Raw genomic sequence first — 25,685 nt, 5'->3', positions numbered from 1 at the left:
ATGTAAACTATTTTATATTTAAAGTTTGTTTATTTTTAATATTCCCATGTTCTTAAGCTGCAGGTCTGCCCAGATGTTTAAAATTGTCCAAGGGATGTGTAGTTCAATGAGAAAAGTAATTTGGATCATTTATTAATTGTCCCTTAAAGCTAGATCAAGTTCTGGTAAAACTTAAGCTAAGCCAAGTCAAATTTATTTATTTAACAGCATGAATCATTGCAACCATAGCAAAACATAATGATACAGAAAATAGCTAATAATATAATAAATATAATTAGTATAGTATAGCATCGTAATGTAATGTAATGTAATGTAATGATATAATATAATATAATATAATATAATATAATATAATATAATATAATATAATGTAATGTAATGTAATGTAATGTAATGTAATATAATATAATATAATATAATATAATATAAAATAAATATTGGGGTATTTATCATAGAAGATTTTAATCAGCTTTTAGAAGGGGATGGATCACTCAGTTTTTGCTCCTCATTTTTCTCATCATGTTTATCTCCTTTTTATACTGGTCTGAGATTTTTTTAAAAGTGTGCAAAAATGAAATAAATAAGATATATAAAATATGGAGAAGTGTATATTTCAAAAAATGATGGTTCATATAAGAGGTTTGTAATTTTGCACTGAAATGTGAATTAAAGGAATTTTTTTATCACTAAAAGTTGTACTCTTCTACTGTGTCTGTGCCTTCAAATCAGTCTTGACTGCTGGCAACTTGTTTTGAAAGTGGTTTGTTATTGTTTTTTCCTTGGACTGAGAGACAAGGACTGATCGAAAGTCACCCAGCTGGCTTTGGGCCTAAGGTAAGACTGGAACTCACGGTGTCTCAGCGTCCAGCCCAGTGTCTTGAACCACTACACCAAATTGACTCTCCTTATTTCTGCTTGCTTACTCCTACTAAAATGAGCCACATGCATGCCATTGTTGCTAAGTGCAGTTTTTCACTCACCCAAATCAAATCTCTTTGCAGGATATGACAACTCTTTAATTCCACAATTAAAACAAAATGATCACCTATTTATGATAAGCTGACCTGACGAGGAAAAATACTCAGTACTCTTTCCTATGGATGATTGTTCTGTTGTCTCCCAAGTGAAATGGTTCATGTCTATATATTCTATTTATATAGTTCATCACGAGGCTCTGTTCAAACTCTTCTTGTTGATGAGCATTATCAAGGCAAAACAGCTTGTCACGTTGAAAGAAAATTAGTCTCTTCTTTGTCCCCATCATCAGCTTGATTTGACAACTTGCCACCCACCCACCACCCATGCCTACTAAAAGCTTTTCCTGCTAGACAAGCTGAATCTTCAAGCGATGATGCTAATACTTCATGGACTTTCACCGTTTACAAGGAAGAGGTGATTTCAACGGCTGTGACTCATTCCCTTTGGGAAATGCGTCTTGCAGGGGAAAGGTTATTGGACGTAATTAATAGATCAGGATTCTCCTTACAACCCAGTTCTGTGTATTCCTAGGAATTTTTTAAAGCTTTTATTCCATATATAGTATTGGGGCTTATATAGTTTATTGTCAGAGCAATTAAGTAGTAGTCCTCTATCTTTGTCATATTTGCCTTGTATATTTAGCAAAGTCATAGATAACACCTTTTTCAGATACTCTCTGGGGCCCAGGGGTATATACATACCAGCTATTTTCTTTTCACAGCAAGTGTAATATTCTTTCTTTTATTTTTGGTCAAAGTCAGTTGACGGTAAAAGGGACTGTGTGGGCAACTCCAAATATTGAAATAATTGCTGGGATTACATTTTAATGCCAAAGATGGGAACTCTTTTTTGTTTGAGCGTTGGATTAACTTTTCCTTTGTTTTTTATATTATCTTTGAATTTTATACTTTAAATAACATGCCATAATGAATTTACCCTTTTATTTTAGATAAAATATGCTTTGAAATCAGGTTTGTTTCTATAAGGGTATTTTGTGAAAAGTACATTCAAAACCATGCATTTAAATTGATGAAATTGTAGACTAATTGCAGATTAAGACAGAACAGGCTCATGGATGAAAACCAGTGGAATTTGATAGTGGCTGGAAAGGTTCATCTTGAAAGTACATACAAGAATTAGGGATTGCGTAAAATATGCCCTGTTAAACTGGGATGTTTTATTTCTCTGTACTGTAGCTTTGTGAGAATGAATAAAAGAGCTCTTACCTATAACCTCTCCATATTTCTCATCCTCTGAAGCTGCAGTCCCATCACAAGGGATAAGTCTGGAGAGAAGATACAAGGTGGCAGCTATAAACATGTCAATCCTCCTTCCGCTCATCTTTCCTAAACAAGCAAAAGAAAATAAACTTCAATGCAGAAGGCAAAGAAGAAAGAGCTTTGAAGCTTCCTTCCCTCCACTGCCAAGGAAGAAAGGTTTTGTGGGTGTTGCAGTTCAGTTCACACCATCATCCACCAAGGGAAGAGAAAAAAGGGCCTGGATGCAAAGACTATATTCTGATGCCTGTATTAATGCAGATGCTTGAACCCAAGAGTTGTTGAAGCCTGTCTTTTTCACTCAAAAACATTGTTCATCTTGAGGGCAAGTTGAAAAGCTTGCCCTTGGTTATACTGAAGAATACCGGACCTATAGAAATGAGTGTTCACGTTTAATCAAATAAGGTAAATCATGACAAATTAAATGGGTTGAATTAACATCAATTTCTCTATTAATGCTGGGCTGTCTTACCTTTCCTAATCTGGCTCATGACTGTGAAAGATAATTTTTCCTCATTATATTTGGCCTGATGGATTGTTGCTAATTCATGATGAATTATGCATTTTGTAATTAGTTATTAATTGAACTTATTTGTTATTTTGGAGACAAATTATTATGATTTTTCCCATTAGTGTGATCATGTAAAGGTCCACTCTGTATTTGCAGCATTTGAGAGAAATCTTTGTCCTCTTCTCTGTGGGCCCTTTCCCTCTGCTGAGTGCTCTCCACTCATCCTGGAGTTGGCAAAACATTATACTCTCATGAAATTTGCTGTACCCACTACTGATTCCTATCATGCCTATGGTACCTCTGTTTCAAGTCACTGCAGTCAATTACCTTCCCGTATAACATGGCCTATCGGTTTAATACACTGTCCTTGGATGGTGCCTGAAAGTGGGGGGGGGCGAGGGGGGACACACTTATTTAACAACAGTTAAGGGCTGTATAAGTAGCCCAATTTAAGGAAAGATGAGATTAAGATTAAATGTAAAGATGACCAAATTAATGACAATAGTTACAGCGACCAGTCTTATTGTTGGCAACGAAGATATTGACAGCTTCTGCTTTTTAGGATAAACTATCAACTATAAAGGAACCAACAGCCATGAAATATAGCACAGACTAGCACTTGGTAGAGTAGCAACTAAGGCCTGGGAAAAGATATTCAGATGCAGGGATGCATCTAAACCTGCAAAGATCAGAATTGTGCAGGCAATGTTTTTCCTTGTGACACAGTCTAAAAGAAAGTTGGACTTTGAAGAAGCAGAATAGAAAGAATATTGAGGCGTTTAGACTTTGGTGTTGGAGAAGACTCCTTAGAATACCATAGATAACCAAGAAAACAAACAAATGGCTCAACAAACAAGTCAGTTCAGAATTCTCACTCAAGGCACAAATTATCCTACTACGGACACATTATCCAAAAACCTAGCTACCTGGAGAAGTTCATAATGCTGGGAAAGGTGGAAGGAAAGAGAAGAAGAGGATGACCAGCAGCAAGGTGATTACATTTACTTAGCAATTACAGCGGTGATGAGTGCATCATTGCTTCCATTCAGGAAGACCGGAAGGGCCAGATTTAGGAAAGATAATCCTGGAGAAGGTCTATCTATGCGGTTGCTAAGAGCCAACACTGACTTGGTGGCATATAACCAATCAGTCAATCAATCAGGGGCAACTTAAGACTATCATACCCATGGGCTGGAGTCAAGAGGGGCCTGGATCTGGAAGCTGTTGTGATAGGAATTCATGCCCTGATCACTACTGCAATATGCTTTATGCGGTTGCTTTTGAAAGTGACTCAGGAGCTCCAACTGGTCCAGAATGCAGCAGCCAGGCTATTGACTGGAGAAACTCACTACCACAGAATTACTCCCACCCCATGATCAAATAAGCATCTCACATAAGGAATCTCTAGAGGTCTGTGAAAGTCTCTGATTTAAAATACATGTTGCCTGGGGATCTGACACACTTTCATATGTGTTACTACTTCAGAAACTACATACGATCTGTTCCACAAAAGTATGTGAAGGCAAGTCTCTGCTCCTTTTCTCTCTTTTTTTTTCAGCAACAGGACAAAAAACTTGAGAATCCTTATCTTTAACCAGGATTACTTTCCTAGTGTTCCATTTGTCCTCATAAAAACTGCATCTGTAATCTTGGCCAAACTTCAAGACACAAGAATTGATTATGTTTAAATTATGGAGAGACCATGTATCTATCTCCTGTATGCTTAAACAAAAACTGAAGCAATCTCTTTAATACTGGAGAAGTATTAGAATCAACACAAAATGCTTTTGAGATATTCATATGCTATATGAGTACATTCTCTAGTAGAAAGAATTGAGTCCCATTTGGGAGGCAAGAAAGGAAGCTTTTTTTTCTCTCCAAGGATTCCTACAATATTGGTTATTAGTTTGAGAGTATCCCTTTTTTATTTGCATATTTTTGCAAATTTGATAGAACAAAACTAAGGCATTTGTATCTTTGGAGCTTTAATACTAGTATGTTGTTATGTTCAATAACGTATTATCCTGATGTTCAATAACACTTATTGTTGCCGAACTTTGATCAAACGATGGTATTGTTTGAATGGGTTTTCTCCATAATTTACAGAACTCTGCACTGTTCAACTGCAGAACATGGATGATTTTAAAAGGTTATCTGAGATGCGCCATCTGCAAATCTGTAGACTGTATGATGCATCAGATGCAATCCTTCTTGACAAAGCGCAGAAGTTGCTTTGTGTGAAATGGGTAGCTATATAAATGTGAGATAGATAGATAGATAGATAGATAGATAGATAGATAGATAGATAGATAGATAGATAGATAGATAGATGAGAAATCACACAAAAAGATACATTTATTCCTGCTTTCTTCTTCCATGTATGCCTTCAAAATCTGTTCCATGGGTTTGAATCCTCCAGAGCACAAGGAGGAACCACTCCAGAGGAGAAAGGGAATCACCATCAACGGCAGGGCTGCCCCCAGTGAAATCATACTATTGACTTTCATGAAAACATTGCTATTTTTTTTTCAAAAGTTTTATCAGCTTAAATCTGCTCATTGTTTCCTGAAAATCGTCTAGTCACAGAGTTAATGTTTTGATCAAATGTCTAGACCACACAAGCCAGAAGTACTGTAATGTAAAATCCTTTCCCATTTGATAGAAATCTTTGATGTGGTTTCAAGCTTTCAATGAGTCAGTACAAATTGAAGAAGAAATGCTCTGGAAACAAACATTCCTAAGCATTTAATTTGGAGCAGAAGTGGTTCAAGCCAGTTATTAATGTAATGTTATTAATAGCAGTTTGATATTAAATCGTACCTTAAATCTGTATTGCAAGAGATTCCCTGAGAGATTCGGGATTATAAAGTAGAAGGATTGTAGAGATCATCATTAGCCTTGTATTACAGAAGCCAGTAGTAAATGATGATAAGGCATTAGTAGGCAGCAAAGAATGTGAAGTTTATGCAATATTAATCGTTGGAGTAGTTCCAACCTGAAGCTACATTTCATGGAGAGCTTGCTTCTTTCTTAAAAAAGAAAAATCATTCTTCATGAGAAAGTTGAATAACAAATGCAATGCTTTAAAATGCACTCTTGTTATGGGAAAAAGAGCAGAAGGAAATGGGAGGGAAGAAATTCCTGAAAATTAGTATTTACAATTATCTGTTTCAGTGTACATATTAGTGCCAAAGTTTTGTTTTTAATCTTCCATTAGTTTCCCAATCTCAAATACTTGATCTATTGCTCCATCTGGGAGATGCAGACACAGGGAGTGAAAATTCCAAAGATTAATTAATTACTCTTTGTGGCTCCCTTCTTCCTTGTTTTATGTAATCCACTGTTAAAAATAAAACTTGTGCTAACATCTCTTCACTGAGTACCTTTAAAACATGTGTCTCTTTCAAATTTGTTTTTCATTTTGTTTGCTTTATAGAAACAAAATTGGAAGCCAGTTTTGCTCTGTTAGTTTTTCCTGTTCTGCACAAACTGTACAGCCTGGTAAATGCTGAAAAACTGACAAAGGGGCCACTCAAGGCCCGCAGGACTTGTGCGTCCAGACCTCCAGCTGAATTGAGATCAGTGTGTTCTGCAGATCTTGCAATCATTCAAAATCCAGAATAGATTTGAGAAGTTTTATCGTTACCTGGCCCCATTTTCTGTCATCCCATCTCTGTCCTACAGGCCTGTTGAGACTGCCATTATGTAAGTAAGCCTCTGACTGATATGCTCCCTCTCACTTCTCCTATTTTATACTCAGAAATGAAAACAGCTTGTTGGCTTTGTGGTGGATCATAAATCTTATTTCAAGACAAACAATGATTTATGCAATCCACTGTCCACCCAGTTTCAGCATAAAGATTTGCTACAAGATTAGGAGTAAGGAAGATGCATTGGGAGGAAGAAAAGTCAGGTGGGAGACTATGACCATGACTTTGCTCACATAAAACCAAGCTATACCCAAACTAACTTATTGTGTGGTTCTTTCCTTTCTTAAACCCTCAAATTTCAAATTGTCTAACGTTGCTTGAATATTGTCAAAGGATAGAATCAGGATAAAGAATATCAAGTCATCAAGCTGTATTGTGAATTGTATGTTTTGAGCCAATTTAAAAACCAGTTGGGGAAATAATTACCTGCACGCCCTCTTTAGAAATATTTAGTAAGTGGGCCACAGTCTTAGACCTTAATCCTGAACACCTTCTGCATTTAGTGCAGTGGACTTCCACATTCTTTGTAGTAGAATTTCAGCATATTTTTATCCATGTTCCCTTTAGAAAACAGCTGCCAGGGACCAACGTTGTATGAGCTTGAATTACAAAACAGGGAGAGCCATACAGAAGCTGTTCAGATAAAACAACACAAGTTTGCTACAGTGTTTTGTTTTGTTTTTTACTCAAAGTACAGATAAATACCTAGATCACCCAGATGTTAATCTAGTTCTGGCTTATCAGACTATACATGCCTGGCTCCCCTTTAGATTGTTGGCATGTTGTGCTAAAATTTGAAGGGAGTTAATATGTGTATTTGGCTACAGGCATTTGGAAACCTTATCAAGGCAAACACACTGTCACCCAACTCCTTTCAAATGAACCAGGTAAGGACATTCTGCTTATTGCATTTCTGTGTTGAAGCACCAAAAAAGTGAAATAGATAGTGAGTTATAGATAAATTTACAGATACTTTCAACATAGGAATGCACGAACATTTAAGTGTCTGCCTTAGCGATACAATTCTCCTTTGTTATTTTGCTTTCTCAAACCTTTAGCATTCTCTTATTGTTTTCAACTTAGTCCAGATCCTGTTTTCCATAATGAATAAGCTCTAAAATATTTTTGTTTACTTGTTTGTATAGTTACATCCTTAGGTATTTCATCTCTGTGTGTTTCTGTTTGATAGAATGGAAAACAAAGTTCCTATGTTGATTTTGAGCTACAAATGCCTTATGTTTTTCTGTTCAATTTCCTGTGCTGTCACTTTGAATGAGTCACTTTTGTGGCTATGAAACAACAGGAAGGATAGAATGAAAAACAGAAAAGAGATAAAAGTCTGAAGACATTAAGGATGCAATTTAAGTTAAAGATTTTTAAAGGTCTGCATGGATAGCTGTCAAATAAGAAAAAAGATCATAACTTTAGTGGTAATCTTTTATCATTAGAAAAATGTTTCTGTGGTCTTACAAAAGTCCCCTGTATTTTAATACAGTTGTTTTTATTACTCACAAGAGATAAGTCCAATGCGGACCATACACGTAACCTAACTGAATGCAATTTTGGAATATAAATTGGGATTGTTTCCCACCGGCCCTGTTCCCATGAGCATTTGTCATAGCCTCTGACCAGCATTTAAATACAATCAGTGTGTAGATTTGCTCACACCCTGATGTTCAGCAGCCAAAGCTTCTGATGAACTCAGTGGAAGTTCAATGGCAGAGTTGGATGCTTTGCATGCAGAAGATCCAAGCTTTAATCTTCACCTCCAGATAGAGATGGAAAAGGTCTTGCACAAAATGTTAGAAAACTGCTGACAACCAATTAAGAGTAATATTGAACTAGATATACTTAACTTGATATACCCCAAACACCCATGCCTAGGAAGGCAGGAGCACACAGCACAAGCTGTCAGGAATTCACTTCACACACTACCAACCATACCCTGTACATGTCTATTAAAAAGGAGGATTCATTAAATTCAATGGTATTACTGACTTTCAAATAAATGAGTATGGCATTGCAGCTGTAAATGCCGGCTGATCTCTTTTGAGAGCATCATACAGATCCAGAGTTCTAAAAACAAAGGCTTCCAATTAAGCCCATTGACGAAGAACCTTTAACTGACATTCGTTTCATTTTTTATCCATTTGGAAACAAAGGTCAACAGGAGTACTAGGGGTTTTACAAACTCTAGGGTTTTACTGCCTGGAAACATAATTCAACTTAGTTCAACATTCTTAGATAAGAATGATTAAATTACAAAAGCCTTGAAAATGTTTCTTTCACCTTAAATTCATGTTTTGACCAACCCAATTATTATTCAAACTGGATGTTTAGCTATCTAAACTAGTAATATGAACAAGTGTTACTTCACAGCAAGTAGATTGCTGTGATAATACCCTCTTGAAATAATAATAATTTGGGGGAGATCTGTACATCTGTACATAAAGTTCATTTCTAATAATTTACTATCTTTTACTTTAATTTTGTAAAGTTAATGCAGCCCTCATTCAATTTTTTGGGAGGTCCATATACATAATTATATTTTGATTGTTTTGTTCCTCTCTATGCTCCTTACATATTGCTCAACAATATAATTTAACAAGGGGACAAAAGAGGACATGAGTTTGCATGTAACAGGCATATATGAAGCAAATTTAGAAACAATTATTAAAATTTAAATCAAATAGACCATGTATTTCATCACAGTGAGAAGGACAGTAATCAAAAGACCTGGGGTTTAGCTGCACTGCCTGGTTGCCCCCTCACCACAATGGATCAGCAACTGTTTCTGGAGGGCAGAAATTGACCTCATACTCTCTTAATTCTCCATTTAATGTCAAAGCAACCTCAGGGTGCATTCTTCTGTTTCTATTTCTGAAGAACCCTATTCCATGTTATGTCACCTCAAAGCTGCTGTCCATTTGGGATAATGTGCTTCAGTCTGAATTGCTAACCCAAGCAATTCACTGGGTATTCTGTAGAACAGTATTTCTCAATTTTAGCAACTTTAAGATGTGTGGTATTTGGGGAGTTGAAGTCCACACATCTTAAAGTTGCTGAGGTTGAGAAACAGTGTTGTAGAGGAAGGAACAACCCTTCAACTAAGTCAGTGCTTACCATGAGCTCTAATATCCTCTAGATCCCCTCTCTTTTACCATGACTGTTGTAATAGCACAATAGGTATAATTCCTGCCTTGCAAATAGGTTTCTTTGTTGTTGCTGTTTAAAGAAAACCTACAGGGGATCCTTCTACTTCAGGTACCTGGAAAGATGATGAAATGGTATACCACTGAAGTTTCTTAAAAACAGAAATGCACAGAGAAAAGTAGGAAAATATTAAAATGCATTATGCTTTTAAAAATGTTTCTGCTGGGTTCTGAACCAGCAACCTTTTATTTAAGAGGCAAAAGTTATAATTGTACTATTAGAGCACTCATGTAAGTGTGAGTTAAAAGAAACAAGAGGGGCTGTAAGTCATGATTTTAAAAAGAAGCTGCTTTGTTGTGCTTGGATGTATGTGCATTTTGGTGTTTTAACTCTATCCAAAAATTCAATTCAACTTTGTGGATAGATGTACACAGACAGATGTACATACACATCTAAAAGTATCTTAATCAGGGCAGGATTTCCTTAAGCTGCCTTCCAATAAAGCTGACCTGAGCAGTAGACAGGAGCAACTTAAATGGTAAGTGTGGATATGTCAGTATAATGCGGTCAAGACATAAGATGACCCACTTCAAGGACAATTCTCTTCCTCCCCATGGTTCTTTATAAAGACAGATAAGGACAGGACAGTCCTTCAAACAAGTGGCCACATAAAGGGCTGGCTTCTGACAGATTTTAATCAGGACTCTCTCTGTCAAATTGGACAAGTAATAATGTACCGTTACGACAGCAACTATCAGAGCAGAGGTGTTGAGGCTTTTCATTCTGAATCCAGTATCTATCATTAGCAAACCAAACTATAGTTCATACGGAGGCCTATGACACTCAGTTTCTCCGTAGCTGAGCATTGAATAATGACACAGATAATGTATAACGCCACATGAAGAAGTTTCTAACTGGACTAACATGAAACAATTTTTATTTTGTGAGATGACAAGGCTTAGCCATGATGACCCAGTCACACAGACAAATCATCACTTCATTTTCCAGTAGGAAATAGTCTGCAGAAAATAAAACAATGAGAAACCAGCCTTTGATTTAAAATGTGATTTGGTTAGTAATATATCATGCATTACTGCTGGTTAAATGTTAGAGTGACTTTAAAAATTGCAGCATCCTTTAGGAAGGTTTCATTTTGCTACAGGACTAATATTTGGATTCTGAAAAGCAATATTTGTGCAAGTATTCCATTTTTCTCTAGAGATATAGTTTTAAGCAAGTGTGGTGTCTCTGAAGAAGTTAGGAAAATTGCATAAAGATGGTGTGATGCTCAGAAGGGTTTTGACAAGATACCACAGGCAATTATAAGAGGGAGCTTTGCTGGCAGTTTTAAATCCAACTCTAGAATGAGGTGGAGAAAACCTGGAGCTGGAATTAGCTTTAGATTTGAATGGATCATATTATAATTCCATGTATACTTTTTATTCTGTGTAGAAATGTCACCGGAAACTGCATAGCTCATATTGCCCACATGATATCTTTAGGGCTTCAAAGATTAGCATTTCCTAGCCCTACCTTTAAAAAATATAACTACTGAGAATAACTCTTTGAACTAAAGGAACTCTTTTTTTTAATCAAATAAAGAAAATCTGCTACCAAAAGGATATTGCACACTATGTTCCAAGCTTGTTTGCAAAAGCAACTTTCACATGCCATAGATGTAAAACTTACCCAGGAATGACTTAGTGGGCATCAATGTGTCTGATGTGTGGGTGTGACATCATTATACAAATGCCATGATTTACATACTTGCATCAGATATCAGGACAGAAGTACGTAATGAAAGCATTTGCGTAATGACAAGTATAGAGTACTAAGCTTTCTTCCCAGGCACATCCCCAAGTTGTCCTAGTTTTTTTTTCTCCCAGTGATAATAATCGGAGGGATGAAGATAATAATGAGGAGGAGGATGCTAGGCAGAAGAGCAACTTTGTATTTCTATGAAAATAAGTAAATTCAAAGCTATTTCAAAGGCATTCAAAATCAACGGCTGATTAAATGGGATAGCAACCTTTCAGCTAGTGGGAAGAAATGTTTACATTTATTTATTAGATTTCTATCATTATTTTCTCTTCTGGGTGTGAAGCACTAAAGGCAGCTAACCAAATTTAAGGCAAAAACAATATATAAAAATAAAATTAAGAATATGAATTAAAATTAACAATAAAGTTAAGTAATAAAATCAACTAGCAATTCCAATTCTGGCAAAGAGATGTACCTGTACAGGACTCCAAAATACTGAGAAGGGGCAAACACAGCTCCCAAGGGAGAGTCTTCTGTAGCGAGAAGCAATGAGAAGACTTTTTCTTGCATGTTAGAAGGACAAGCCTCTGACCCCAGAAGCATGAGAGCTTCTCCTGCCGATCATATCAGCTGGACAGGTTTTTTAATGGGAGAGAGGGTTTCACAGAACCCTAAGCCTCTTTGAGCTTTATCAGTCAAGACCAACTCCTTAATATATGCCTGATAAATAATCAGTACCAATCTTTCAGTATAGATATCATGTCTTCCCTCTTCCCTGCACTTGTTAGCAGCTAAACTGCTGCATTTTCCACCAACTTAACTTCTTCTTTATCATTCGGTCAATGACTGAACTTAATCAGCGTTCAAGATACTTTCTATTTCCTTGGAACTGGATGGCAACATTACCCTTTATTGACAGAATAAGATGCACATTTATTTTTAGTGGCCTATGTCTCCTCTGCTGCAACACTCAGGCCTACTGGATATTTCCATTCTAAACTATTTTTTTTAAAAAAGCTTAATTTGTATAAGTAATCTGCACCAAAATAACTGCTAAGAATATTAATAGTGAAGTTCTGGATCTGTTGGTTTATTCAAGTGCATTTCATTGAACTCTATGGGACTTACACCTAAAAAAGAATTGCAACCTAAAGCCCACTTTTTTCCCTCCAGCTTAACTGAGAAATTTTCATTTATCACTAGCTTTCTTTTGTGCAAATACTATATACAAAACATATCACCAACTATACTAAGACTTGTTTTAAGAAAATAGTGGTTGATAGTAGTTAGATAACTATTGCTCTCTTCCTTGGATCCCATTCAAGTCTTTTCAGTTCAGCATTGGTTCAAATGTACATATACATACATGAATAAGTCTCTTCTCCTCATAGATTGCTTTGCAACAGCTTCTTCTGTTCATAAGATATCATATCCTTACTTGGGCTAGAATTCTGCATTAACATACATGAGAGGAAATCCCAAGGTAATTTCTGTAAATGGTGCTGCAGACAATTGTGCATGTGTACAGCCAAGAAAATAAATACTCTAAATCTAAACTACGAAACCATTTATTTTCCCCCCAAGCTCTCTATAGAGATATATGCCTGTTTAACATTGCCAACTCTTTGTATTTAGATGCTTTACAAGTTTGTTTCCATGAAGGTCCAACTCACTGCCCTTGCTGAGATATTCTTCCAGCCAAATGCATACATTGCCATCTTAACTTTTGCACTCAGTACACAAAAGCAGATTTAAACAACCTCCATAGATCCAACATCTGAAATCCATCTGGCAAAAATGCTCACCCAGCCAGAGAAACACAGTAACGTGAAAAGAACCCTGCCATTTTCTTACCACCAAACTGCTTGCAGTGCTGAAAAACGTCCAAAAAGGGTCAGGCGATTCCAGAAGAGTTCTGCGCTTGTTTCTTCCTCAGCTCCAGAAGGCAGGGCCTGGGGTGGGGTGGAGGGGATGGGACAGGGACAGAGACGGGGAGAGAAAAGACAGTGGGAGAAATGTAATCGGATCTTATTACCGGAGTTGTTAGTAGTAGAGCTGGGAGAGGGTGATCTGGACACACGGCTCTGAAGTTGTTGCTTTATGCTCTGCAGAAACCTTGGGATTCCAAGGAATCGGCTGGCAAGTGTAAACATCAGAGCTTCCGGTTCAAAGCATGATGATGACCTTCCTGTGAAATTATCTTATACCTCTCCCCTCAGGAAAACACTTTCTCTATCACAAACTTTACAGCGCGTGGGAGGCAGGATGAACTAACTGACTAACTTCAGGCCGTCTTCTCCGATTAGCCACCTCCCTTTCCCCCCCAAACAGGGAACGTAAACTGATCTTGAATCTCTATCCAGCACTGAGTTTTCTGCGCGCTCAGACCTGGGCTGCTCCCACAAGATCCTGTGCGTGCCAGCCCTCTCCCTTTATCAGGAGAGTTTGTCTTTTTGACACGGTATCCATGGCAAAACAGCATTCCCGCCTGGCTTTTTCAAAAGAATATTCAGGATGTCTTTTTAATTTTTAAAATCCAGGCAAAGCACGCCTATACTTGCACTTGGAAATCTGCCAGTTTTGCTGTCTGCTCCTGCCTTTCATGGAGGTGCAGCTAGCTGTCTTGAGGCTATTGCTCGTGGGTGTGGAAGCAGCTAGGCCAAAATACCAGGCATTCAATGGGCTTTCTTAAAAGAAAGGAGGAAAAAACATTTGCAACTATAGGAGAAATCCAGGATCAGGATCATAATGCCGGGGGGGGGGGAGGTTTAGCCTTTTCTCCTCTTCATATTCCTAGTGAAAATAAATCTCCTGCTCCCCCTCCCCCCCATTGCACTCTGAAGACTGGCAATTTTTTATGAAACTCTGCCATGAAGAAACAAGATAATACTTCTCGCCGAGCATTACAGACCTCATTCCTGATAGGGCATGTTACTAACAACTGCTGGGTAAAAAAGGAAGCTGTGGCTAATACGATCGTGCATTAAACAGACTGGCTGGCTCTCATCCAGGCCCGAAAAACTAGGATTATCAGTTTTTTCCCTTCCTCCCACTCATAGTTCTACTTAGCTGAGGCCGTTCTGTTACGTCCAGCTTCTTCCATTTTGAGATAAAACACTCTCAGACAATGACGACAGTAACAACAGAAACACATTTCGAAACTCACAAGCTGTTGCAGCGGGTCATTGAACATAAGTATGCAGAGAGACGACTGAAGAGATGCTCCCTAGGGTCACAGGGATTAATAAATGCGTATGCAGTTTTGTCAGCTGCAAAAAGATGACTGTCGTATGAGAGTTTATTTCCAATATTCTTCTGTTTTCTGGAATCTATAAGGGTATTTTTAAAGCAGCGTGAGAGTCATCATGGAGGAAGCATTGGAGGGAAGGAACTGAGATGCTGATGATTTGGCTTGCGCAGGGGAGATTCAGAGGTCCCGGGTAAGAAGAACCCCACAACTCAGGAACCGGGGAAACTGCTTAATTACAACCCCCTTAAAACAGCACCAGGTAATGACATTTGCTCCAGGACTCCTGAATTAGAACATCTTTGGCTCTAATAGCCGACTTTCTGCAGATGACATGAAACCTGTGCCAGACTTAGGGCCACCAGTCTGAGTCACTTTAGTGCCGGACCTCACATTTAATCAACATTATTGATGTTCCTTATTCAATTTAAATGTCATTTCCTGTGTCATAAGCAGATTGACGAAAGCAATAGAAACATGGTTGTCACTTCAGCCCCAGTCAGTCGAACCCATACTTCTCGATCAAATATAGGAACTAAAACATATCTGCCTTTTGCTTTTTGTGCTACTTCAAATGTATATTTATTTATTTGTTGGTCAGATTTCTAGGCCATCTAACTCCAAAATGATTCTGGTTGGCTTTATAAGATTAAAATAAATGATAACATTACATCAAAAGTAACAACAGTTACATAAAATACTGCAATTGTTTGAAGGAGCAACCTAACATATTTCCACATCACTCTTCCCACCCAGTGACCAAACAAAAATTATATATGCATTTTTATTGTGAATGTAGTCCCCAGTTTAAGAACGAGTTCCCTTCCAAGGTCTGTCCTTAAGTCGAATTTGTGTGTAAGTCAGAACAGTATTATTGTATAATACTGTATAAGTAGTATTGTGTAATGAACCGTTGTGTATTTAACTTGAATCATTATGTATTTAACTTGAATTTTGCTACAGTAGGCTTTGTTCTTGGGTTGTCCTTAAACTGGGCATTCTTAACACAGGGATTATCTGTACTTCAGTTCATATGCACTCTGAATCATTTGTTCATATGCAATTATATAAATTAGAAATATATATTTTAATTATTAAACATGTTATTTTACAAAACTTTATCATATTATGATCTTTTAGAACCAAAACAGATGAGAGGCCTCTGCTTTCAAAGCTACTGACAATCTTAAATAAATGGGGAAGACTCCAACAAGAGACAACTGAGGAAGTTGAAGCTTGAGAAAATGGAGTTGTTCATTAAACTTCAATAAGTTAGTTATTAAACTCAGTGCTAATATTTGTTTTTTGGAGTTTTTTCCCCCTTGCTTTGGATCAGTACAGTACCATATTTTACTCTCAACTTAAAACTGAGCATATACCTAATGGGAAACCAAATATAAATGAATAACACTTACTTCTATGTGTCTGAAATAGAGGAAATGTCCAAAATGTCAATGCAGTTCCACGAGAATCAGCAGGAATTAGCTGTTTTAACAAAGAACATTGGTCTATATCTATGAATGCTTTGTCTATACAAGTTCCATGAAACATCTCAAGGCTGAGCAGGGAAGCATTGTAGGTATATGGATGATTAATGCAAAAGAAAAACTGGAAGAAACAATTAAGGAAAAAAAAACTAGGAAGAAATAGTTAAAATATGAAACCTATATCAAATTTCAGTAAGCAGAAACTTTGTGAACCTGGAAAATTTCCTTACTGGTAGCGTTTAGTCACACACAAAAACAAATGTTCACAAAGCCATAGCAATGAGTAGAAGGTTTGTTTTGACTATATATTGATCTGGGACAAAGGAAGAACAGTAAAAGAAAGCCAGAGAGTAAATTTCTTATGGGAAGGTCTAAGTCAACAGCTGGGGCAAATTTGAAATCTTGTGCTTCCCAGCATGATAGAAAGTCTAAGTGTGGTAATTGAAAAGCAATTAGTAAAAATTTTTTTAAAAACCACATGATTTGGTGGGTTTGATTTTTTAACAGTTCTTGCAGTTTTAACATTTCAGTTCACATCTGCTTGTATGCAAAAGTAGCACACATGCTGTTCATAATAATGGTTGACCCTAATATATAGAAAGAATCAGTTGGGGGAGAAAGGGAAGGAAAGAGAGTCACATGCATAAAGGAGCGTGGTGTGGAATCTTTATGCTTCCCACTTAGCTCCAGAGTGGAACTGACCAGCCTTTGTATTAGCCTAGAATGAATGGGCTGTTTTCTCAACCATAAAATTGGGAACTCAACCAAATCATATGATTGTTGGTAGACATGGAGAAATCAAGACTGAGAGGTCAGGACTGGTTGGTCTTTTAAAAGAGGTGTGAAGATCCACTAGCCAGCCAGATGCTGCTGAACTACCATTCCCAATATTTACTGGCCATGCTAACTGAACATCAGAGGACTATAGTTTCCCCCTCCCCACCTTAATCTATCTTCATGTCCTGTGCTGAATAGGATAAGAGTGCTACAAACAAACGGGACTGTGTACACTGGCTCTAACCCAACATCCTTATGCATATTGGATTCCAATATGGGACCACAACAAGCATAATCTTTATTTCTAAGAACTCCTCTAGGATCCAGATGATTCCAATATGCATTCTTAGAAAATAAAAATGATGGGAGGCTGTAGCCCAGTTGCTTGGGAAAAAAAAGGCAAACCTTAGGGTGGGGTTGGGGAGTGAGAAACATCCTGCAAGGAGGGAAAAGACTACAGGCTTGACTACTGCAATGTGCTCTCCGTGGGACTGCCCTTGAAGACCACCCAGAAGCTTTAGCTGGTCCAGAATGCAGTGGTGCAGGCAGTGATGGGCATGCCACGTAACACCTCTGCTTCCCTAGCTACACTGGTTGCCAGTTTGCTTCTGGGTGTGATATAAAGTGCTGGTAATTATTTATAAAGCCTTATATTGCATAGGGCTCAGCTACTTGAGGAACCACATTTCTTCCATAGTATCTCCCTAGCTGATTCAATCCGGCAGGGTTGGTTCATTCTGGGTTCCTGTGATTAAAAACACCATCTATTGGGACCCCAGAAGTGCATTTTCTCTATAGCAGTGCCTACTGTCTGGAATGAGATTTGCCTCAAGGTCCGCAGAGCTCACATCCCGCTGATGTTTCAAAGGGCTTTGAAGACCAGGTTGTTTGCTCAGGCCTTTGGCAAGGGTAAGTGAGCCCCCTCCCCCTGGCTTATGTGGGTTTGTTTTTTACTTACTTATTTACTTATTTATTTATTTATTTTATTTAAGCAATTTATATGGCCACCGAACCTACTCACATTGACTCTGGACGGCTTACAGAAATAAAAACCCCAGATACAAAACCCATATTTTTGTGACCCTTTCCATCTTCACTCTTCCTTTTTCTCTACTGTTGTTCTTTCTTATTTTTAATGTTTTTTGTCTGTAACCACCCAGGCTCGTTGAGAGTTGGTCAGCATGTAAATTTAAATAATAATAATAATAATAAGTACCAAGTAGCATTGTAGCAGATTTACAGTATTTTATAACTGGCTATATCCTCATATATCCTTGGAATATAAATGTAAAGAATTCTTTGAATTTCTTTATGACTTCCATATTCTCCTATAACATCTAATGGCCACTGAGTTCTCCTGAGATCAATTTTCTGCTTTCAATATTTTAATATTTCATTTTTATTCTTTGTGTTTATCTTAATGATCTCTAACACATGACACTCTTTCTATCTCTCAATCGTTATTGGCAGTTTATGGTAAATTGGGGGTCATTTTTTATTCATATTTTGAAATTCATATTTTTGAATTTTAAATTCATTTCAAATTTCCAATTCATATTTTGAAATCAGTCTTTTGGCCATAATAACTCTTCTGACTCCATTTATTCTGGTGTTCCTGCTGACTTGGTAACACTTTTCACTGTGCTGTATCAAAGATGGAACTCCACAGAGGATTTTGAAGCAGAGTCAGGGCAAGTTGGACACTTCCATCCCACCTTGAGTTAAGAACCACCTACAATTCCCCATTCTTCATTTAATTCAGCCTTAGTGCCAAGTCAGAGGATAGTCTACATTCTAACTAAGACTCTATTATTGTGGTTTTGAATACATTCTAAGCCTTCTAAAGAGATGTCACCCCCCCACCCCCCCGCCCCAAATTTCTTCTTTCAACCTCCATTTTACAACCCTGTCACGTAATTCTTTCTTCAGCTATGGGGGTTTTATTATAGACAAGTACAGCACCAGATTCTAACTTACTATTACATTTAATACTAGATAAAAGCCTTTTACTGAGACTGAAAGGTGTTTGTTATCTTTTGCGGCCCTCTGCTGACAGTGTGTAGTATCACACATCTTTAACTTAAAGCTATTGAGTGGACCTGAACAAACTAAAGCCCGTGACCATCCACCTGGAGGAATTTTGCTTCTCAAGATCCACCCTTCTGCTTCGATGCCTTGAAGCACCTCATGGAGCCCCAAGACTAGGATAGTCTGACTCCATTGGCCACTTCACTGGACAAAGGTGGCTTCTAGGCATGCACAAAAGGCATATTTGCCATTCTACTTACTAGAATTGAACACCATGATGCTTTGCATTTGGATTTTTGGTGAAACGAAGCACTCCTTTAAAAATTTGCATAGCCCTAAAGTTCAGAGTGGGTTTTCATTTTCTATTTACATGAAACTACACAAAGTGAATTGGTTTAATTACCTGTTTACCTTTTCTCCAGGAGTTGTATATGGTTTCCCTCGTCCTTTTTTTTTTTTCCTTCTTCTTAATCTCAATAACAACATTTTATCGATTAGGCTGCAAAATAGTGACTGGCCCAAAGTGGACCATCCAGCAAGCTTCTATACCTAAGTGGAAATAAAAAACTAAATTTATCCATCACTAATCCAAGACCCTACCATTCTTCACTGAGTTCCTTAAACTTAACAAAATTATGTGAGCAATATAACTACTTTTTGAAGAACAACCCCAAATTCTGTTTCTATTTAATGTCTTATCTATTTCGTATAGAATTGTTAACAAATATTTTTGTATTTTTTATTTAAGGATGCCACCTTCTGAAAGTTGCTTTGTATATACCATTCTGAATTAGATTGGTGTCTGCCAGTACACAAGAATTAATTCTAAAGTCTATGAATAAATAATATTTTATTCTAACCCTTTGGTATAGACAGAGCAATCATGCCTGCATTGTTCTGGAGGGACTGTCAGTATATCTTCATACGTGACAGTTTTATCCAGTAGTTTATTCTTTCTGAGTCAAGGTATTGCAGAATACCATTGAAGAAGTAAAAATATTGTGTTTGGAACAGATTTTTTTTACTATGTTCCCACACTCTTAGTGTCAGCCCTTATAAGCTTCCAGTAACAGAATTTTGCAATACTTCTTCCTCAAGATTATTCTTGCAGCCCATTACACTTACAAATAATTCTTTTTGTAAAACACCGTATCCTAAGGACTTCTTTGTCTTGCTCCTGGAAGTGACCAAAATGATAACATTACATTTTAGGAAATATAGTTTACTGGTTTGAGCCAGTCTGGTGTAGTGGTTAAGGCATCAGGCTAGAAACTGGGAGACCGTGAGTTCTAGTCCTGCCTTAGGCATGAAAGCAGCTGGGTGACCTTGGGCCAGTCCCTCTCTCTCAGCCCTAGGAAGCAGGCAAGGGCAAACCACTTCTGGAAACCTTGCCAAGAAAAGTGCAGGGACTTGTCCAGGCAGTTGCCAAGAGTCAACACTGAATCAAAGGCACAAAATAATAATAATAATAATAATAATAATAGTAGTAGTAGTAGTAGTAGTAGTAGTAGTAGTAGTAGTAGTTTACTGGTTTACTGCTTGATACGGTAAAGTTTGGGAGATGACAATTTTGAAAGATATAACTTGCAATCAACAAATAGCATATTCTTCAACGTATTTTTATATTAATTCTGACTGCCATTCTTCCCTCTCCAATTTGCTAATCCTTTCGAAAAGACCTGGTTAAGTCTGGAGTTTTGGTACTGGTGTGAGTTACCTAGTTATTTTTTCCCTTGTATATTGTATTTTCTTGATCACTTTTTTATATCAAAAACTAAGCAAAACTGGGAGGCTCACACAGGGCTCCCAGAGAGTAGCCTGCCCCCAGGTCCCATCACATCTAGGAGCACCGGATCTTTTTTGACCGGAAATTAATCAAAGAATTTAAAGCATTGGTATCCCACATTTCAAAAACCTCTGAAAGGAAATGAAAATTGTGGGGGACAAGGAAGGAAAAGAGAAGCATCTTCACTCAGACACTGTTTTTTAATGTTTCACTATTTGGATAATGGCCATCTATGACAGAAATGGGAGTTTCCAGAAGACCCAGATTACATCCGCATCTCCAGGCAAAAAGAACCTCTTGGTTTTCCTTATGGGATATTTGATCCTGACAGCCTGTTTGAGGAAGCAGGAGGTTTGTCCAACTTAGCTGGCAACTGCTATAGACAGACTACAATCTTTATTTTGTTTGAGTTCTGCATGGCCTTTCTTTAGCTACACATTTCTGTTTACATTCTTAATCCTTTAATCTTTTGAAATGTCCTTTGTGTATTATAATCTCTGGGTCCCCCCCCCCAATTACTTTATATCAATTGGATGTGGTTTTGCATGACTGTTTCAAACATCCTTTTAATATTTCTTTGCAGGGCAGATTTGATGGACCTCTAGTTTCAGTCTTGAGGATTTAATTAATTAACATTCTAAACTCTAGAGTTTAACCATGTAAGCGGAGTCTGTATTTCCATCCTGGGCCATGACTGTAACATTAAACATGAGCATTATGAATACAATTATTTATGCAATTTGGCACTCCTTAATGCTTTTCCTAAATTGCCTCATTCCTTGGAATAGCTTTTTAAAATGGCCCGTTTTTTTAATGATTGCCTCGGATCACTCTATTTAGTCCAAGGAATGTTAATAAGGCTGGCACTGAATGAAAACAATTCAACAGATGAGTCTTTAAAGGCCAAATATTCATGGTGTTTCCTTCATGTGAAATGCTTCTGCACTGATAAACATAATAAATGTATTGTATAAGGATTTATTGTGTTTGGAAATGTACACAACCAACAGGTCCCTGAAGATAAGGACGTCTGAAGAAAGGGGAGAGGAGGGGAGAGGAGGCAGAGTTTGGTAAACTTGGAGGTCTGTAGCCTAGCTTCTCAGAAATAATGCACAACTTTTGAGTACAATAATACATCAGGATTAACCTTTATTACAAATATAAATCTTTATTATGTCTCAAAGACAAAACAGGCTGATACTCTCTCTGTATCTTTTTTCATTTGTATCAAAATCAGGGAGAAGTTCAGATCTGTCAGTTCAGAACATTTCTTAGGAATGCTCATACAGAGAGAGACAAAGAAGTCAGAACCCAGCCACCACCACAAGCCTTGTCCAAATTATTACTCAGGTCCAATGTCATCAAATCTGATTCAACTCAATTTGTTGAGTAACCAGAAAGGATACCAACATGATGAAACATACATCATCTGCTTTTAGCAGAATCTGATCATCTGCCTCTGCTGTGTTTAATGATAAGAATTTCTAATAATACAAGCAGAACGTTCTAAAGTCAAACTCAAAAGAAGAAAAAGAGTATTCCTAACATGTATCATGACATAACTAACTAAAGTGATGGTTAAAACAGATAATTATGTGTGATTTGGGGATCAAAGATCAATTTAGTAAACAACTTTGGGAACTCATAAAAAATTAGTAGTCACTTCACATACTTTCAAAGCACCAGATCAACTTTCTCAGCATCCAAAGATGTAGCAAAGATGGATTTGCTTGTTAATTGAATTTTAAAAAAAGCAATTACATCAATTAAGAATCTAATACTATCAGAATCATGATGACCCTATATTAATCTGAGTAGGGTACATTATTTGAGGAATGAGTGGTAACTAATGGGCCAAGGTGGTTGTTAAAATCTTAGCATCCACATTTATTTATTTTTTTAAAAAGTCTATAATAGGAACAGCTAAGAAGAACTACAGTATAATATTTGCCTCCTTGAAAATGAGGGGCAACAATCTATTTGAAAAAGCATCTTTAATAAAATAATAGGAACTGGATAGATTTTTTGGGGGAAGACCATCATAGCCAAAAGCCATTAATTAATTTGATGCTATTTCTTTTTTTTTAATTATTTTTACTGAGAAATTTAATAACAATAGTAAAAGACAATGCAAACTAAAAGAAAGAGAAAGAAGAATAAAGAAAGGGAATAAAAATACAAAGAAAAGAAGAAAGAGAAAGAAATAAGAAAAATAAAAATAAATAAATAAGTGACTTCCAATTTTCATCACAAGTACAAACTTAGTAATTCTTCACCCTCTATAAGGTTACATGTATGTACCTCTTCTTCCCATAACCCATAACCCATTCATATGCAAATCCATAAATCATTAACATTTCAGTCCTGGTGTCAGCAAGAAGTCCATAAAGGGTTCCCAGAGCTTTGTAGATATATGTCTTGTTTTAACCTTGGTCAAACAAACTTTGTACTCCTTCCTTTTGCTTCTCACAGTCTCAGTCTTTAATTCATTCAGATGTTGTCGTAGGATTTGATCTCTCTTCACATTTTCTTTTTCCCATATCAAAGGCTTCTTCGAGGCTTTAGCAAACCTCTTTTGTAAATCCAGTAAGTAGTTATTATCCAGGTCATTCTCTAGGCTTGTCATTTGTTTTTCCACTTTAACTGTTATCTCTTATAATCCACATTTAAAAAAAAAAATCCCAGTTTTTCAATAATTTCTTTAAATTCTAACATTTCTGCATGTTTCAGCTCTTTATCCTGTAGATCTTCCAAGGTATTCTTTTTCACATCTGTCATTTCTCCTATAACATCTTTTGGAAATAATCTATCCATAGAAGCAGACATCATTGCTGACATTGTATCTGCAGAAACTGGACACAATTTCTTGAACAGAAAGAGATAAGAAAACAATTATGGTCACACATAATTTCCCCTAACATGTCTGCCTCATCCTCCAATATAGGCATGTTTATACATGGCTTCCTGTAATATTGACATTTTTCTTTGCAAGTTGCCTAAGAGATGCTGTTTATATGCAAATGCTGCATTTCAAATAGTGAAACCAAACTAAGGCTTTCTCTCTCTCCGAAAACATAGAACATTCAGTTATTGATTTAGAGAATGAAATGCAAAGAGAATACGTGAATCATGAAAACACATGGGGGGGGGTACATTCCAGGCTCACCCATCCATTCAAAATCATCCTGTATTGATAGAGAAAACCCAAGGAGGGCCAAATAGACTTATAGTCTACAGACTTTCCCTCCTGGCATGAAAAGGACAAGGGAAAAAGAGCTAAAACAGATGCCTCCATCATCCTCCAGGCATTCCTTGTATGCGTTGCCAGATGTGTAAAGGCAATATTCCATGGGACAGGGTATAAAGAAAAATGGCACAATACACTGAATGCCTGGGGGATTTGATTGCAGAGAAAGGGCACGAAGAAATGAAGTGTATTGTGTTTGTTATATATGAAATAAGAAGGGGTTAGAAAAGGTTATCGTACAGAAAAGCAAAACTGGAGGCCTTCAAAAAGATATGGCAGCGATAACTGAAATCTCTCTAGAAGCCAGGAGTCAGTATGAGCAGAGCAGGAAATTAGATGAGCCAAACAGTCATTGCTTTGCAAGCTCAAAATCTCTTACAATTTTATCGGCAAAAAAAGTGCCCCTCATTGCTGAGCTGAGCTGAGCTGCCAGCGGGCACTCAGATCGGATTCTGGAAGAAGCAAGTAGAAGCCTATTTCAAAATAATTGTCAATGTATTGCAACGCCTAATGCTAATTTCTATTCCGTTTCCTTGCACTGTACGGTAATACTTTAGTGCTGTAGATATTCACTGTGATTGTATTTTGTGCCATAAAGTATATTTTAATGCATTGTTAAGTTGACTTCCTCCATTTCCTCCAGGCGATCCAAAGCAGCTCCAGGATACCTAATATTCTGTTTTCTATATATCCCTGAAACCATTTTGTCTGAAGCTTGATGGGTAAATATCAAAACTAAGTAAAAGATACGATCTCTACAACCTTCTCTGTTCTCAAACGCTTTCGCTGCCACGTACTCTCTGTCTCATTATCAGCAGAGTTATCATCCCAGGTGTACGGGTATAAAATACAAGTACGGCATATGAGTTGTAAAAAATTAATGCAGATATAATTGCTTCCTTTTTTTAATGCGCACAGAAGTGTCAGTTGGGGAAGGACAAGGCCCCCTTTCTTCCAAATGCCTTGAAGAACCAGGCAGAATTGAAGCTCACATAAGCTTACAAGGCTGGAGTCAGTAGGATACTAGTGAATGAGCATAAAAAAAAAGAAAAAAGAGTCCAGTATGAACAACAATAACAACCAGAACAAAACCAGGACAAAGAAAAACAGTGACTTGCATATAATAATAATAATAATAATAATAGTAATAATAATAGTAATAATAATAATACATTGGATTTATTCTCCGCCCATCTCCCCTCAATGGGGAACTCTGGGCGGCTCACAAAGTACAACTTATAATGGCATACATATACAATTAATATTATCTCTATCTAACATCTAACATTAACTGCTATACTATATAGCCAGCAGCGGTCGCTAGGGAGTCACAGCACATCCGGGCTTTTTCCTCCTCTGTAGGTCTTTTTCCCGTGGATCGCGTGGGTTGCGTCCAGTGTCGGGTCCAGCTCCGGTTTCTGCTCCCCGCGCAGCGCTGCCAGTTCCTCCCACCGAAATGGGAGTACCTATTTATCTACTCGCAGACGGAACGCTTTCGAACTGCTAGGTTGGCAGAAGCTGGGGACGAATGATGGGAGCTTACCCGTCACGTGGGGCCAGGCCCAAACCGCTGGAGTGCCAACCATTTCTTCCCAGCAAGCTCCAGCATCATTAAGCCCTGCGCCACCACATCAACAATAAATGCATATCTATGCAGAATTTTAAAATATTTTATTTATTTATTAAATTTCTCACCCGCCCATCTCCCCCCAATGGGGGAACT

The 25,685-nt window shown here is 37.3% G+C and overlaps 1 protein-coding gene across 6 annotated transcripts in view; it reads right to left on the bottom strand.

Moving 5' to 3' along the window:
• Positions 1 to 14,575, bottom strand: part of TFPI (tissue factor pathway inhibitor) — a 36,078-nt gene extending 21,503 nt beyond the window's left edge. The window contains exons 1-3 of one of the 6 annotated variants that reach the window (XM_025163535.2): positions 14,557 to 14,575; positions 13,245 to 13,342; positions 2,205 to 2,324 (exon numbers count right to left, since the gene is read on the bottom strand). In XM_025163535.2, coding sequence (XP_025019303.1) covers positions 2,205 to 2,319 — 115 coding nt within the window. In that variant the 5' untranslated portion in view covers positions 2,320 to 2,324; positions 13,245 to 13,342; positions 14,557 to 14,575. Of the gene's footprint in view, positions 1 to 2,204; positions 2,325 to 13,244; positions 14,270 to 14,301; positions 14,475 to 14,556 lie in introns of those variants that run through there. The other 5 variants (XM_025163536.2, XM_025163534.2, XM_007423412.4 and 2 more) reach the window with 5 other exon arrangements.
• Between the last annotated feature and the right edge of the window lie 11,110 nt (positions 14,576 to 25,685).

Source organism: Python bivittatus, unplaced genomic scaffold (assembly GCF_059951505.1).
Source record: "Python bivittatus isolate LINGU-HERP-01145 unplaced genomic scaffold, Pbiv_v1 ctg000200_np1212, whole genome shotgun sequence".
NCBI lineage: Eukaryota > Metazoa > Chordata > Lepidosauria > Squamata > Pythonidae > Python > Python bivittatus.
Note: the sequence above shows the minus strand (reverse complement) of the source record. Positions and strands in the feature narration are given on the sequence as shown.